This window comes from Teleopsis dalmanni, chromosome 2, assembly GCF_002237135.1.
Source record: "Teleopsis dalmanni isolate 2A chromosome 2, ASM223713v2, whole genome shotgun sequence".
NCBI classification, from domain to species: Eukaryota; Metazoa; Arthropoda; class Insecta; order Diptera; family Diopsidae; genus Teleopsis; species Teleopsis dalmanni.
In genome coordinates, this window is record NC_051847.1 from 26467569 (window position 1) to 26486009 (window position 18441).

The 18441-nt window shown below is 28.8% G+C and overlaps 2 protein-coding genes across 2 annotated transcripts in view; one reads left to right on the plus strand and one right to left on the minus strand.

The window, feature by feature from the left end:
• Positions 1-9649, minus strand: part of LOC119686481 (ornithine decarboxylase antizyme) — a 32941-nt gene extending 23292 nt beyond the window's left edge. The window contains 1 exon segment of the mRNA XM_038101068.1: positions 9436-9649. Within this exon segment, the coding sequence (XP_037956996.1) occupies positions 9436-9461 (26 nt within the window). The 5' untranslated portion in view covers positions 9462-9649.
• Positions 9650-12895: 3246 nt separating this feature from the next.
• On the plus strand, positions 12896-18441 carry LOC119679174 (protein three rows-like; the record flags this gene model as incomplete). The annotated part of the gene is given in 6 exon segments (XM_038091378.1): positions 12896-13458; positions 13522-14493; positions 14551-15462; positions 15526-16365; positions 16514-16690; positions 17684-18441. Coding segments are annotated over 6 exon segments (3974 nt in total), but the record flags the coding sequence as incomplete, so codon positions are not given.

Below are 18441 nucleotides of genomic sequence, written 5' to 3' on the forward strand. Positions count from 1 at the left end.
CGAACTGTCTGACAGATCGCGCTCATTTTTGGCATAGTAATTAAGGACAGTGCTGCCAAACTACATAAACTTAAAATATCGAAAAATATACAGCGCGCGAATTTTAAATGAGAATTTCCGAAAACTTTTCGGTCACAATGTATTTCACTACTGTTCGAAAAAAGCTCTTTAAGAAAAATTTAAGAAATCCTTACTTTTAGTTTAACTTGTTTGTTGTTTGTTTCATGTGTTAAATATGTCAAATTTCGATAAACTAGCGAAGATATAAATTATCTAAATGATATCAAAAAGCACATACAGCTCATGGTTAATTTGGATGCCAACTCGTAGACGACCAATTATCTTACAAAGATCTTTATCTCTCGAGCATTCTCGGTGCTGTTCTGACAGAATATATGTTTTTGTGTCATACAAGGGCACGGGTAGGGTGGGCGATGTATAGAGAGTCAGGCAGCCGTTATAAAGTGAATATCTTAGAACATCTTATTACTAGAAATCAATTGATTTTACTCTTGATACCTACATACGATGGTTTTGATAAAAGAGAAGTGAATAAGTAAATAAATTATGGTGTCTAAACAGACATGTTATAGATATCTAAATGGATGTATATAACAGTAAAACCAGACACAAATGATCTACTGGGGGAAGATTCTGCTGCAGCAAGGTTTTCATCATGTAGTAGTCTGATTAGTAAACCTCATATCTACGAAATCTGACCAAACAAATCGCATTTTAGTGACAATTACTTACTACTTCTTGAGTAAGCATAAAATGCAGTTAAAGCTTTTAGAATCTGAAGAATACAGACAATGTTTTGAAGACAGAGAAATAAACTAATGTTGCCTTGTCGAATGTCCACCTCTTATACATTACAGGAGAAATATATTCTCTGTCCACAAAGAACTGATCCATCAAAGTGGTCAAATAACGACCTTGAAAAAAATTATGATTTTTCTGGATATAGCTAAAGTGAAAGACATCCAACAATGGAAATGTAATTTTGTTTTAAATTATTTCAGTCGGTTTTTGTTTTTTAATATTTGAACTTTTATTTCGTACATTTTATTTTGTGTATCTCTACACGTGTTTTGGTAAAATCGCTTTTGCCTTCATCAGAAGAATTCCTAATATTAGGAATACATGAATAGTTTTAGATCGAGCTCGTATAACAACTATAACTATGTAATACTTTTATGGATTAAACCATTTTTTGTGTACTTGAAACAGACTTTAAAATTAAGACGATTTCTACACAAGGATTTCAAAATATGTGTGATAATATACACATATATATATATAGAGAACTTGTCTCGTTACAGTTTACTCTTGAGTACAGAGTATATAAAGTTCTAGTTATAAAATAGACAATATGATGACAACAGTTTTTACTAAAGCAGAGAGCTATTTAATATCAAAAGTAATATTCGTATTAAAGGAATTATAATTATATTGCGTTGACATTACCAGTATATTATTTTTATAGACTATAATCTAATCTACAGATTAAATTTCTATCATAAATTTAAATAAAATCCATTTTATTATCTTTCAAATTCTCCGCCTTAACGTATATATTTTTTTTATATTTTGAAATACATGTGAACTTTCATGCAAGCAAAAAAGATTAAAGATTTCAACAAAATAAAAGGAAATTACTAAGATTGCAAAAGATTACTTAATTTATAAACAATTGCGTTTTTTTTTGTTTTCTTTTGAAAATGAATAATTCTATAAAATTGACTGGTTAACATTCAGTAAGTATAGGTTTCAACTTGATCACGTGAAAAATTTAAAAAACAAAAATAAACAAATATTAAAATTGAGTGTTTAGGTTTCACAATCGCAATTTTAATTGATAAGTTGAATTAAAATCAGAACCTTCCATAATATCAATTACGTCAATTTGCCAATTGAACTTTAATTCAGCATTGATTATTTCATATATTCGTTCATATATGGCATGCGAGTTTATGAAAAATTGCATTGAAGTGAAGTTGTCTAGAATATTCTGTTTATTCATTCAAATTTTTATTAACGATTGTAACCAAGTGAATGTAGATCTATAAATAATTTACATCACACGAGCTTCTAGAGTCAATGAAAACGTTTAATAAAGTAAATATTTTTGTAAAGTAAACAAAATTCTAGAATATACAAGCAATATTTTATGAAAATGATTGTAGACAGTTATATATCTGAATCTTAGATATATTTACATAACTATTTTAATAATGCATACATAACAAAAAGAATTTTCATATAATTAAATCGAGATGGTAGAGCAATTAAAGTTATTTATCATGAACAGTCACAAAACATTTATTTATAAACCCGTTTAATAATAGAGACATTATAGGAAGTTTAATAACGTCAATGTCTCTCGATCCTCGACTCATTAGTAAACAAAATTGTATAGACAATTATGGGAATATCAAAAAACAAGAAAAAAAAAATATTAATATAATACTATGTTTACACTAAAGACTTAACGAATCTCTTTACCATATTTTTATATGGATTTTATATGAAAAATGACAAATATTGCTGCATATTTGTCAAGTTAAATACAATAGTCTAAATATAGCATAAGAGATTTATTATAAAGAAAAAAGTCATACACGAGTACGCGTACGTATTTGTGTTTGTATATCGCTTATAATAAGAGATATTTCTTCTTAATTTATATATTTTAACAATATATTATATACAATTACGCTCCTTAACGTATACACGTTCCAATCAAATAATTCGTGTTATCTCTCTCTTACTCTTACCTGCACTTTGTTATGTTAATATTTTCTTATAAAAAGCGATCCAAATCGGTTCAATAAAAAAGTTTTTATTTGTTTTTTCTAATCTGACAAAAGTCTTTATTCACCCTAACTTTCCTTAACTTGAACGTCAAATCAACGTTTTATTACGGATATGTGGAAAAACTCGCATCTTTACGAATATATGGAAGTCAAAAGTAGAAAATGGAAGTGGATTGACCACACACTCAAGAAAACAGCTTCCTGCATAACAAAACAAGCCCTACGCTGTAATCAGTAAGGTAGCCGGCGGCCTGGAGCCCCAGCTAAAACATGGCGAAGAACCGTGGACCAAAAACTAAAAGACGCACAGCACTCTTGGAAACAAATTATGAGAGAAGCAGGCAACATAGTAAGATTTAGACGAATCGTTGAGACCCTATACTCCACTAGGCGAAAAGGACAGCAGTAAATAAGTAAGTACTTACTGTTAAGAGAAAATATACCTATTTTTTTCTAATATTCTTACAAATTTATGTTTAGACCAAAATGAAAGCAAATATTACTTTTAAACTATTAATTATCGTATTTTTTTGAATATAAACATATATACAAGTTAGTTTCTAAACTGAAAACGTTCTAGAAATATGTTCAATAAATCTGTATTAATAGTATTTAAGTTTCGTCAAACTCAAAGCTATTTTACTTCATTTAACTTGTTTTTTTATTGTATTTGATTTATTAATTTATTTAAATAAACTTTTTTTTAGGTCAACAGTGCTTCCTAACATTAATTTATGACAAAAAAAACAAACTAATACTTTAGCTATTAGTTTACATTAATTAGTTTTTTGTTATTTCATTTATCGCTTATATACTGGTATATTAGTAATATTTATTTTTAAACGCCCCTGAATTTTACATTTAATATACATATTTTACTGTTATATGCCCATAAGCATATTCTGTATACACAGGGACTCATATTTATGGAGGGTTTTTAAGAGTTTATAAAAAAACATTTTATTAAAAAATATCTCAAGCATATAATAGTGGGAAATATTTTATGGGGTTTTGAACTTCAAAATTCTCTGTCTACGTCACTGAATATGACGTATAATGTGATGTTGTTTCTGAATCTGTCAGGTCTACTTTTATTTTAAATGGGTTGTTACATATTGTTAAACTCTGGTTATATTTAGTAATACTTACATATATGTTACAGTATGTTACGGTAATACCCATAGGCATAATATATGTGTCCATGAACGTTTTTGACGTTAGAAAAAACAAGTAAGTATTTTTTTTGCAAATATTTTTTTATGGATTGTGTTTTTAATAGTCAACGTGACTCTAAAAATACGCAAAAATTAAAAACGTGCCTTTTATGTTTTTTATTTATTTTTTTTTTATTGCGGCATATAAAAAATAAAAGCTGAAGAGCTTTTTATAACAACAAATCGCAGACAGTTTATTCTTAGTTAATCTTTGAAAATAAAAAAGAAGTATGTATATTTGTGTATATTTATGTATGTATATGGGTAGTAGCTTTATGGGTACAAATACTTCTATAATATTCAATAATAAAAAAAAAAAAAACACGAATTGCTTTAATCATTTCTATTGAAAATTGCTTAAAGCAATATATTGATATATCTTATCGGATCCATAAACAAAATAATACGAAATTTAATTATAGTCTTATAAATTTTTGGAAGGTCAAGTTAATATTTTATATACTAATTACAATCTTATAGCTTAGGAATATATAGCGAAAAAAAATTATTGATAATTTTTAAGTATAAAATTTTGAAATTTAAAAATTATTGACAAAAACATTAACAAATAATAAAATAAAATAAAAATATTAACAAATAAAAAAAATAATAACAAATAATAAAATAAAAAAAAAGATTACAAGTAAATGTAAATAAAAATATATCTTCAATTAATTTATCAATGTACTTAGGATTTTTAAGTTTATGTGAAGACAAAATAAATTAAACGTTAATGGAATTTTCCACTGTCTAAGAAAGGAAAGACAAACAAAATGCATAAAAAATAAAATTCTACACGCAAAGACGATATTTACACCCAAAGAAATAAATGAGTTTAATTACCTAAAAACAGAGGTTGAAATACATGCATACAAATATATATTGTAAATATGTTGAATTACTATATATACATGTTTACTAAAGTGTATGTGGATGTATTTAAGAAATGAAGCCAGCAAAGATAAATATTTATTAAATAAATAAACAAAAAAAAAATATTTTATTCAGTGATTAAGGCCTTTTATATGCCTATAGTGCCAGTGGTGCAATCTGTTCGTAGCTGATCTTGTTCTGTTTTCAATATATAAAACACAATAAAACATTTTAAAATACAAAAGCAGAACCAGAATTAGATATTTTTTAATTTCATTTTTAAACACCAAAATATTCAATCAGTGAACTATTCCAATATTACGAGAACTTCAGTAAAATAGTATTTATTAAATAAAATAAATACAATTTTCGAAGTGATAATTTCATAAAGTGCTTTAAACATTATTTGAGATGTTCGAAATTTCGAACATTTACATACTCGGATGTAATTGTACTCGAATATTTAGATATTCGGCTGTGATTGTGCTCGAATATTTTGATATTCGGCTGTGATTGTGCTCGAATATTTAGATATTCGGGGGTGATTGTGCTCGAATATTTAGATATTCGGGTGTGATTGTACTCGAATATTTAGATATTCGGATGTGATTGTACACAAGTATTGGGTCGAATACAGTAACTTGCTCAAAAATGTACGAACAACATAAACATAATATGTTCGAGCAGATGTCACACAAATGATAACTGCATTCTATAACTAAATGTTCAGGAACTGAGTGTTCAGTAAATGAATGTGTACTAACTCAATGTTCAGTAAATGAATGTTTACTAACTAAATGTTGTGTCTTACTATACATTATGGAAATATGAACTATTAGAACTAGTAAGACAAACATATTAAAAGTTTTCAATATATGAAGATATTGCATAGTCCTTAAAATATATTGGACAGACAAAGTAACAAATTTTGAAGTACTGCGACGAATTCAAACAGGAACTTCTAACCAATATAAAGAATTTATATATTTTATATATTTGCATATTTAGGCTATATTATGAGAAATAAAAAATACAATCTACTGTAACTAATACTACAAGGAAAAATAGAAGTAAAACGTGACTTTGACTGAAAAAATTGTCCTGGCTTAGAAAGATAGAACTCGACTGGAATATATAACATTGGAACGTTGTTAACGGCAGTAAGAGATAAAGAAGCACACCATGAAATTGTAACAAATTTAAGTTAAATGTTAAGTTAAGTTAAATAAAACCAAAATATTTATTCAATTATATGATCACTTACATTCGATATTGAATACGTAAATAAACAAGAAATAAATGTTCACTAACTGAATGTTTACTAACTAAATGTTCACTAACTAAATGTTCAGCAGCTGAATATAATTTACATGAAAAATCATACAACAACTTTGAGTTAAGATTAATGAACTTTATCGAATTGTGAATGGTAATGTAGTTGTTCGTAACGACTGCCATTTGCAAGTACTATAAAGCATAAAACAGCTTTGAGGTTCGATTACCTCAAACATTTTCATAGTGTTCGATACAACTGTTCAAATTTCAGCATTGAAATGTTCGATCACTTTAAAACACTGCTTTATAATCTTTTCAATAGTGAAATAATGAATAAAGCTATTGTAAACCCAATTACCAAATAAACATCTTGATAAAGTTAATTTTCATATTCTTATTAAAACAATAAAAATATTTGCCAATATGTATGTCGATAAAGAATAATATATACACTACAAAAGCTTACTGATGTACCGAACATAGTATTATATTACAAACTTCTCGATAGAACATTTTTACTCTCTTTTTAACCAAATAACAACTCTTACTCGCCTTTATACTTGTTTCCAGATTCAAGTATACATCTATTCAAAATCGATTCATTTGCACGCTATTCACTTCTTATTCACTACGTTTACGCACGTAATAAAAACAACAATGCTTGTGCGCGACTTGTTAGGTAGTAGTATAAAAGTAAAGAGGAAAGAGATATTTATGGCGTTTTCGATTGGTAAATTTGGATTCAATTTAGATTTACTCTCGATCTGTAAAATTTTATTGCCCAATGGAACGTTTTAAGAGTAATCTTACATTCTTGTAGGCAATTATATATTTTTCATAAATACATATATCGAATCATATTACAGTTTATCTGTCAAATTATATAAAACAGCTGTAAATTTCAGAGTAATCTTGCTTCCCTGACAAAACATCTAGAGTGTTATAAATTATTATCAAATTGAAAATTACACTAAAATCAAATATCGATTGAAAAAGTTACCATAGATTTACCAATCAATCACAGAATTAGAATATTCAATCAATTAAATTATTTTTGCATATTCCAACATGATTTCTTTATAATTTACTTCATCAGACCAAATCAACCGAAATGTTATTAATTAAAGTTCAATTGTCATAATATGGGGAATTATTAGAGATATCTTATATACACTTAGCGCTAAAAGTCTGCGTTCACTTTTTAATATTTAAATTAAAACAATTAGAATTTACAGAAATATTAAATTTAATAGCCTGTTGGATAACCTCTGCGTTTAATAACACCTTTTAGGTCTCTGCATGGACTCAACCAGCTTTGCAGTATCCTGTACGTTTATTATTGGTCATTCTTTCTTGATGACGTTTTTTAGCATATCCCACCTGAAAATCGTGTGCTCTGGGATAATCTCTGCGTTTAATAACCCCTTTTAGGCCTCTGCATGGACTCAACCAGCTTTGCAGTATCTTGCGCGTTTATTATTAGTCATTCTTTCTTGAAGACCTTTCTTAACATATCCTAGCTAAAAATCGTGCGCTGGCGAATCTTATTTTCCAAATAAACTCACTGATGTTTTATGGGACTAAGGTCTGCTGATTCTAGCAGTGTTTGAAATTGCCTGGGAGCATGGTTCAGCAAGTTGTGGGTGAAAGTAGACTTTTTCTGCTATGTGTATGTACCTTCCATTCTTCTTATTACCAAAACCTTTGTTATATTATATTTTAATATTTTTCGAATATTAAAGCTCAGAAAAAAACTAATACTTCTTTGTTTACACTAAAAAGCAACATTGTTGTTGTTTTTGTAATTCAAATTGCAGTTAGGAGTCAAGCAAGCAAAGCCAAGGCCAGTCATTGTTAATATTTAATTTTTTCGAAAATATAAGCATTGTTTATGCGATAAGCTTTCTTACGTTAAATAAGAACTTTCATACCAAAAACAAGACTTGCTGTAAGAAAAAAAAGCACACTTCTTATTAGAATTTTCACAGTTAAACTGCAAAAACAATACTAACTGTAGGACCATAATTATCTTATAGGAATTTAAACAGTTAAAGTTTATAGAAAAACATTCTTTTGCAGAAATATTTGGAATCTTAATAATTTCATGTAAAGACCAATTAACTGCTGAGATAAAAATGTTTATCTTTATAGGTTAATTAAATACATATAATGTTGCATGATAAAAACAGCAACTTCTAGAAAAATCTTTACGGTACTATCAGCATATAATTAGCGTGTTATCAAAGTAAATGAAGTAAAAAAATAAAGCTTGGTCTTTAAGAAAACAACATTAAAATCAACAAAAAGCACTTAAATTATGAAAACATACGAGAGAACTTAAACCCGTAAAAAGAATAATAAAAATTAAAGATAATTTTTATGACTGAAACTCAATAACAAAAATAATTTTATAAACGGATAAATGCATCGCTTCTGTGTAACGTTCAATGACTTAAATTTTACTTAAATTTAACATTTGAACATATAAAACAATAAATTGAAATAAAATTTTGTGCGCATTCACACAAAGTTCACATACCCACACACATATATGCACTTAACATGTGTGTGTGCATTGTCTATTTATCGTAGACACAAAGTTACCGTAAAAAAGTTAAACAATATTGATTTTTCAATAATTCTAATCAGATTTTTATGTTTGTTCGATTTTTATTAATAAATAGAAAGCATAAATCATAGAAATACCCAGTCTTCAAGTGAAACGTATATGTGTTGGTGTACAAAGATGGCTGCATAAAATAATAAATAAATAAAGTAGAGAAAGAAAAATCAAAACATAAATTGTAAAACGAACAAAATGATAATAAAAAATATATATGTATGTATTTAAATATACAATTTAAAAATATATAAAGTAATATAAATTAACTTTCAAAATAATTACAAAAATGTTTAATATTTTTTTGCATTTCAATTTCGATAATTAATTCATTTACTTTACTTACAACCTTGACATATTATTTGTTCGTTTTATGCAATTTTAGCACATATTTTTAAATGAAACTAAATAGGATATGTATAAATATTTATTATTAAACACCGCCACCATTACCACTTTAAACTACCATTACGTGTTGCCACCAAATGGAACGGGAGTTTTAGCATAACCAATCCCGTTTTTATCTTAATTACTTAATATTTTCCTCTTCTATTTTATTATTTTTTTTTCTTGTTACCATAAAACTTCACTGCAAAATCGATTTTTACACTTTATTTTGCACCATTTATTTACTTACAGTTTATTATTCATGTTTGATGGCATTCTTACAATTCGTAATGGTTGCAAACTAAAACACTTGGAAGAAAAATAAAATAAAATCAAAAGCGTTGATGTAACTGTTTTTAACTTTTTTTTGTTAACACTGAATTTGTCTTCCGTCAAAAACAAAAACTGTTCACTTATTTCTCCACTATGAACCTTTAGCTTTGAAGTCAATTAGAAAACTGGTCCTTTATTATTTTTACACTCTATATATGTATGTATAAGTGATGTGTACAAAAATGTTTAAAGTGCACTTGTGAACTTCTGTAGCATTGCCAGCATTGAAATTATCAAAGAAAACATTCAAATTAAATGTCAACTACAAAAAACAGCTGTTGTAACATCAACTTCTCACTCTCATGTAATCGGGATGTAAGAAAAAGTAAAAACGTAACGCATTTTATAGCGCTATTTATAATATTATAATTATCACGAAATCCATATGCCTATTAATAATTTCTTTATTATTCATATGTTTATTGTTTATATATATAATTAGTTTTTTCTCATTGATGTTACTATAATTTATGTATAATTTAAGAACTCAACAAACACAAATACTAATTGATCATGTGGATTCTATATTTGAATTAAAGCATTATAAATACTTTTTAATATCTGCATTAAAATATGAAAAAATAATTTTGAACATTTTATTTGAACGAGTGTAAACGTTTAGAATATGTCAGTACATCGTATGAGTAGTGATCAATAATTTTTATATATAAACATGCGTGAATGTGCGTGAAAATTGCAACGACGTCAATTATACCTAAAAATACTTTGAAAGAATAAGCTAATGGCTATAGCTTTGCTAGACGAGACTGATGAGGTCAGAAGGTTTAAAAAGTTACATGCACTAGACCTCCCATTTGGAAATTAAGTTATTGTTAGATGATTTGTATTACCATAAGGACATGATGAAATTTGTAGTACTTGTAGTAAAACTCAAATAAAAAAACAAGTTAACTGCAAACTGAAAGCGTAACACAAATAAAGTGCTAAATTATGCTCTTTACATAGATTTTCATGGAACAGTTTGTGTAAAATCTGGTGAGAACATCAATGCTGCTCAAATAAACAACACAAAAATTTAAATTCAAACCAAAACAGTTGATTTAAACATCACACAAATTTCGCTTCAAATAAAATGTACGAGTAAAGTCTGTGTAGCATTTTCAAATTTCGACAGGAATGTTACGTTCTCTCAGATGCTCTTATTTATTCGAAAGTTTGGAACATACTTGTGCATACACATTAGGTCTGTTCCACGAGCTACACATAGTAAACCATGAGTAAAACAGAAGTAAAGTACAAACTGAGAGCGTAACACAAATAAAGTGCCAGATTACGCTCTTTACACAAATTTTCATGGAACAGCTTTGTGTAAAGTCTGGTGAAAACGGCTGTTTTTTGAAAAACAAAACAGTAGAAATAGAAATTGAAAAATAACAGACAAACACATTAACAATAAAATAATTAATATATTTTATTTATTTATTTTTAAACTTATTTTAATATATTACATATTATTATTATTAGGACTCATTATGTTAAAAACATATTTACTTTTAATATTATAGTCTTTATGTTTAGTTAGAATTAAAAATTTATTTAAATAATGTAATTTTAAAGCTAAGATAGAATTAAGTATATATTTATAAAATGTGATGTTAATATGTTAATTAGAATTAAGTTCTTTATTGCAATATTAATAAAATTAATTAATGAAAAATAAGCAATATACAAATAAACACTTTAATCCAAGTTATTTTCTGTTTGTAATTCATTCCAAATCGAATCTCTAACGATGATTGATCTAAAAGGGATGTGGTTGTTGACATCATTATCTTCCTCAGATTGTTCTGAAAATGTGAATTCTAAGTCGTTTTCATTTGCAAGATTGTGCAAAACGCAACATGCTCTTATAAAGTGACACGGTTTTTCAACTCCTTTTAATTTACAGTAGTACAGCTGTCTAAAACGTTGTTTTAAAATACCAAATGCATTTTCTATTAGTATTCGACCTGACTCCAATTTTCTATTGAAATTCTTTTGTGCACGAGTAAGACACCCGTTGTCTTTATATGGCGTAATGATGTGTTGTGTACAGGGGTATGCGGAATCAGCCAGTAGATAGTATTCTGTAAAAGTAAGACGTTTTAATAAATCTCATTTCCTTTTCCAAAGAACTTACCTCCACAGTTCGATGGTAGTCGCATATAAATAGGAGAGTTTTATAAGACCCAACTGTCATGACAGGAGCCTGGATGTCCGACATATATGCTAATAAATTTTCTGTTTTCATCACAGATGGCTTGCAGGCATAATGAAATATTTCCTTTTCTGTCAATGTAGTCGTCCTTACGATCTCCAGGAGGATCAATAGTTATACGAGTGCCATCTAGGCAACCTGCAAAGTAATATGTATTAATATATATGCAACGTTAATATGCACATAAATCCTTACCTATAACTTTTGGAAAATTGCATAAGCTTCGGAAAAATGTACTTGCTTGGAAAAATGAGTTTTGAATTTCTTGTCGTCATATTTGTAAAGAACATCTTGTATATAATTTTTTATACACACACGTTTTCTTTTTTTTTTATGTAATATCGAATACACCAATTCTACATTATCGTCAGAGTCACTATCTCGAAGTGTATTAACTACGTTATATTCTGGTTGTGTTGTGTTACTTAAATCACTTAATAAAATATTTATTATGTTTTTATCCATTTCAATATTTATTTATTACAATTGTTACAATTAAAAATGCAGAATTTTTTTATATTCACAAATGCCGCGCAAACAAACAATACAAAAATTTGAATTCAAACCATAACAGCTGATTTACACATAAACACAAATTTTACTTCATATAAAATGCATGAGTAAAGTCTGCGTAACATTTTCAAATTTCGACAGGGATGTTACGCTCTCTCAGATGTTCTCATTTACTCACAAATTTGTTCGTGGAACGCACTTGTGTATACACAGTGTTACTCAAAGTTACTATGTGTAGCTCGTGGAACAGACCTAGTGTTACTCAAAGTTACTACAAGTAGCTCGTGGAACAGACTTAGTATTTTGATACTTTCTAATTGTGCTTAAATTTAGAAGGTCATATTTCAATATTTAATATTACGCATTTGTCAAATCAAATTAAACAATGAGAACAGTCACAGAAAACTTTGTTATCGTCACCAAATTTTAATAGAAATTTAACAATTTCTTTCTTGATTTTTTTATTTACGTTGATAACAACAACAATTTCACATGAAACGTAACCATGACTGTTAATGACAATTAGAAGGAACATGTGATTTTATTATAATTTTTAACATTAGTTGACTTGAATTAAAAAAAGTACGAGAATGTTTTTTTTAATTAATAATTTGTTTCAATAATATGTTATTATAATCATTTACGCGCCTTAATCATTGTTCTATGTTAAGTGTGTATGATAAGTTTGAAGTGTCTTAGCCATTGTTCTATGCTAAGTGGAAATGTCAAAATTTTGTTTTACTTTTAAATTTTTTGGCTTCGATGTTGGCTGCACTGCGGTATTAAGATTTAATTTTGAGCGCGTATGTTTGCCAGAAAGTATTATTTCATTTTGAAATTAAATCCAGTGCCACATGCAAGTTAAAGTATTTTTTTGTAAGATAATAAAAATAAATGGAAAAAATTGAGGCTGCATTAAAAGGAACTCGCCAAGAGGCTGAGAGTATAGTGCCAGAAATTGCAAAAACCGTTGAAAGATATGGAAAATATGGTGGCAGTGAAGGACGCCAAAACCAATTGATATATTGTTATAAAGTTTTACGAAAAATCTGTGTGGTTATAGCAAATTACAAGGCGACACACTATGATATTTACTGTGATATTTTAAAACGGGCTTTTGAACCTCATATAGATCCAACAGCGAGTGGTCAATATTGGTCGAAATATTTGGAATATTGGCGATATTTTCATTATTTGATAATGGAAAAGGTTTTTATTATTTTAAAATATTTAATGTATATGAATGTAAATTATTTGGTTGTTTTACTTTAGGATTTATATACGCAGGCATCAAGAATATGTGCACATTTTGCTTCACAGTCAAATGTATTGATAAACGAGGATGATTATCAATTCATAATGAGTACATATTTTCAACATTTACTTGTACAACACAAGCACAGTTCTTACGATATTAAATCAGCTGAAAGAGGCTCCTTGTATATTTTAAATCGTTTAATAGATCTTTTTACAGCTATGCTTAAATGCAATACTGATTTGAATTTTTGCTACCCAAAACTTTTGTCACATTTCATACAATATGCGCTACCCAAACGTGCGTATAACTTGTACGACTATACCGAATCTTTGCCAAATACAGCTACAAAAATGTTTGACACCTTTTTTACACTTTTGGCACAGTTGAAGACTCCGCTGACTTCAAAGGCAGATGCAGAGTTAGAAGCGCAATTTCACATTAAAGCCTTTCTCGATTTTTTGGAGTTTGATGTAAACAGCAGTCGACATCATTCTTTAGTCATGAAGCATTTACGAGCGTGCCGTGATATAACTAACTTGCAAAGCAATAAATCTATGGGATATCTGTTCTGTTTACTCTATTATTATGTAAAATTTGTTTATACGACAGAATACACTGCAAGCTCAGCATTTTCTTACACTGAACTTTGTCACAAATTCAGTAGTTTCCTTGATAAATTTGGTGTCACTTTAATTGAATCTGCATGGTCAAAGGACATTCTCGCAGCATTTATTATGTTTTTAGAAAAAGTGCACGTTTATGATACTCCGACGCAAGTGCTTCCTAGCATTTGGCTAAAGATAAATACGGTTGAAGCATACGTTGCTCATTTTCAATTAATATCCAGTCTTATTAAAGTCGCTGGAGGTGTAACTGAAAGTAGTTTAAAAAAACTAAGTTGTTGCAGTAGTGTTAGAAAGCATCTAATATTATCTCTATCCCAGTTTGCACTTGTGGCGTATAATTACTTTATTATCGACATCAGGGTAAATATAAATTTCAATGACGTTCTTATATTTTTTTTATAAAACCTTTTTATGCAGGAATTTGCTACAGAGTTAGATGTTGTAGATAATAGCTTACTGAAAATAATACGCCATTCAATTGATGTGTTAAATAGCATGTCATGTTCTAACAAACCTTATCACTTTCGCTACATGTACGCACAATTTTCAAGTATAACACGAAATATAACAACTACAGCAAATGCCAAAATGTGTGTTACTCTATGTGAGATGCTAGTAAAAGTCAAAAACAATTTTGAAGCAACGGATTGGTCATTATTGCTAAGACGTATTTACAAGACAGTATTGGTTTCCGATGATAAAAAGCTGATGAAGCAATTGCATTGTTATTACATAGCATCTATGCTGCATGTGACATCACAACCTGATTTAGCAGCAATGCGTAATCAAATAGCAATATTTCATTCATCAGCATTTGACCAAGACTCTGATATGTGTTTGTTGGAACTGTATGAAAAGTCAGTAGGTGCACTGAAACCTACCCTCGAGCCACATCAGAAAAGGTTATTGCACTGGTTAGAGTTGCAGCATATAAATGAGTATAAAAAAGGAAATCTTGTGCTACGAAAGTCATTAATAAGTTATAGTCAAACGGAATTTGACACCGTAATGTCAGTACGTGGAGGTAAACTGCAATCAGACACTACTGTTAATATAAATTCTATCTATGAAAGACTGAAATCCAAAGTTAAAACAAATAAAAGTTTAAATCGTTTGGAGCATCTTATGTTTGCGCATGTGAGTGCATATTTTTTGCGCGTAAAGACTGAAAAAAGACCATCAACGGATGCAACTAAACACTGCATTGAAGAGAATTTGGAAGATTTAATGCAACACAAAGAGTTGCTAAGTATTACTGTATCTACAGAGTGGTTACTACTGGATGAAGCGGCAGATAGTCTACAGTCATTTGAAGCTTTCTTTTATAAGGTATATTAGTTGAATTATATTAAATATTTATTCAGTACAATTGCATTCTATATACCAATTTAGATCGATACAGACTTTTTGTGTAATGATGGAGCGTTCCTTGATTGGAAACTTATACTTGATGATATTGCAACAATTGCTCTTACATTCAACCTATCAGGCTATTCAAAATATGCCATAGAAGCTTGGCTTTTACATTATAAAATTGCTGACACAATTGACGATCATTTTAATTGTCTGCGTAGTTTAACTCAGCTGTGTGCATCATCAGAACAAATGGAAAATAGCGGAAAGGGAAAATCGTTCGATTTACAGAAGCACATCGATAGAAAGTTGCCTTTTATATTGCAATCAATACAAAACATATTACCACTACTAAAGCGTCACCAAAATTATTTACTCAATTGTTTGACACAACTTTCGTATTATTACGCGCGCAAAGGTAATCTCTGTTATACTCAAATAATGATGAATTTAATTGAGAGTACGCACGCTGAATTACCAGACCGCGCAGATAAATATGATATAATAAAGTTCACACTGCATGTTGTAAAATTTAAGATACTGTGGAAAAACTTGGGTAATGAATTATGTAAAACGGAAACCGATTTGGAGTTGAAACAGTCCTGTTTACTACGCCATGTTATGGCATTAGTAGACCAAGTTCGCAATGTTGTCTTCATTTGTTCTGATGATTACACCACCTTTCTAATACTAATGTTTGACTTTATTCAACAAATAGCTGAATGCGCTTGCAATCGCTTAACTGATAATATATTGAGTGGATTTTTTATATCTATACTGAAAATAGGCATTCAAATGGGTTTGGCTTTACGAATTGTTCAAATATTTAGTTCATGGGTGATGACCAATTTACAAATGGAACAAATTACAAAAGCACAAGTAAGTAAAAATTGATGTTTAAATGCTATTTGAGAGTCTAGAAAAAGGGTCATTATAAGTTATAGTTCAATATAATTATAATCTTACAATTTTCGTCAATATATACATAGTTTTTTTTCTATTAACATTATTTTGGTTCTTCTTCCAGACAAAGTTAAAGTTATTGGAATGCATATTAGGTTTGGGAAACTGCTCGGTATTAAAGCAAATGAAAAAAGAATTGCAATCTGTTGAACCAAAAACAGAAAATGCTTTAGATGAAGTCAATTTGTGCATGGAACCCATAAGAAAAATGGTAGTTACGCAATTATCTCCAATTCATGGGGTATGTATAAATTTAATTTATTTAAAACGTTACCAAAATTAATATTTAAAGAAGAAGTGTATGAGTTAGCATTAAATATAAGCTTAACGATTTGAGTTAATTCAGATAATTTAAGCATATATTGTAGTTGTGGAGATTTATATAGCAGGTTACATGAATAAATTACAAGTACGTATACATTGCTTTGAATATGGTTAGGTAAAGGAAGTGTGAAAGCGGCAGGGGATTGTTTGAGAAACTAGAGTAGATTGGGAATGGATGCCATTTATCTACTCTTTAAAAATAATCTGGATCAAGGCGGAGAATCTAGCAACTTCAAGAGAAAGAGCCAAAGATCAAATAAACTTAGGTTGGTGTGTGCATTGGGACATGAAAATAGATATGGTCCCAAAATGGGTATAGTCTGTAAAAAGATATAGTCCCAAAAGGTATATAGACCCAAAAGAGATATAGCCACAAAAGGGATATAGTCACAAAAGAGATATAGCCAAGAAAGGGGTAGTGTCACAAAAGGGATATAGCCAGAAAAGGAATATAGTCACAAAAAGGATATAGTCTCTTTTGGGACTGGTATAATTTTCTATATAAAAATTTTAATCCTATATTGTGGTTTGTGTTAATTATTGATTCAGTTATATTTATCGGATAATAAATCTTGTTTATTTTTACTTTATATTTAACTTTTAACTTTATATTCTCACAAGAGGAATACAGTCTTTTAGGGGATTATATATGTCTATATAATGCTCGTATTCAATAATTTATTATTAAAATAGTATTATTAATGCTAGTAATTTGTTAATACGGGCTTCGTCTGGTAAAAATCAAAAATAAGTTTTTTTAATCCTATATAGCAATTTATATTATCTATTGATTTAGTTATAATTATAGGATAATAAATCTTCTACAACTTGTTCTACAACAGTTGAAAATGTTTTTCTTTAAGTTAATTTTTATATTATTTATATTAATAAAACTATTTTTCTTCTCCAGAAAAATCTTAATCTTAGCGCTTTGATTGTAAAACAAGATTTGAATCGGTTCTTAAATTGCTCGAATAAATTATTGAAGAAGCATGAAGTACTGGAATGGTCATATTTTATTGTTGGTTGTCTGAATGCACGTTTATTGTTTCTCGCTTTTAAACACGATGCTTTGGAGGTGTTTTATGAAAACTGTTACAAATGGTTACAGGAGAAAAAAGAAAGACTTCCACCTGAAAACTATCCACATGTAGAATTGTTTTTTACGCAGCATTATGTCAATTATCTGCGGGCAATAAAAAAATATGAAAAAGCTCTAACATATCTTAAAAATGTCATTACAAAAACAAATAATATGAATCGGAATTTAGATGTTGCTTATCGTATTAATTTCTTATTACAAATTCAAGCAATCGAACGGGAATTGGAACAAAAATCGAAAGATGCAGCAGATCCATCCAAACCAACCAAATTACGTAGAATGCTGGAATACAATAACTCACCAGTTATGTTAGACAAGAGTAGAAGTCCAGTGTTTGATGAGAACCAAAAACAAAATGTGAAACCTAAGTCAATCAATATGAATAAAGCTTATTTAATAGTAGATGAGAAGAACAAAAGAAAACCAGTACCAAGAAATGCAATACCAAAAACAAGTACCAAAACATCGATTGCCGATGATTCAAGCCTAAGCACCAAAAAATCAAGTGTTGAGCCATGCGCTACCAATATTATAGTGTTGAATGATAGCACTGCTGAAACAGAACT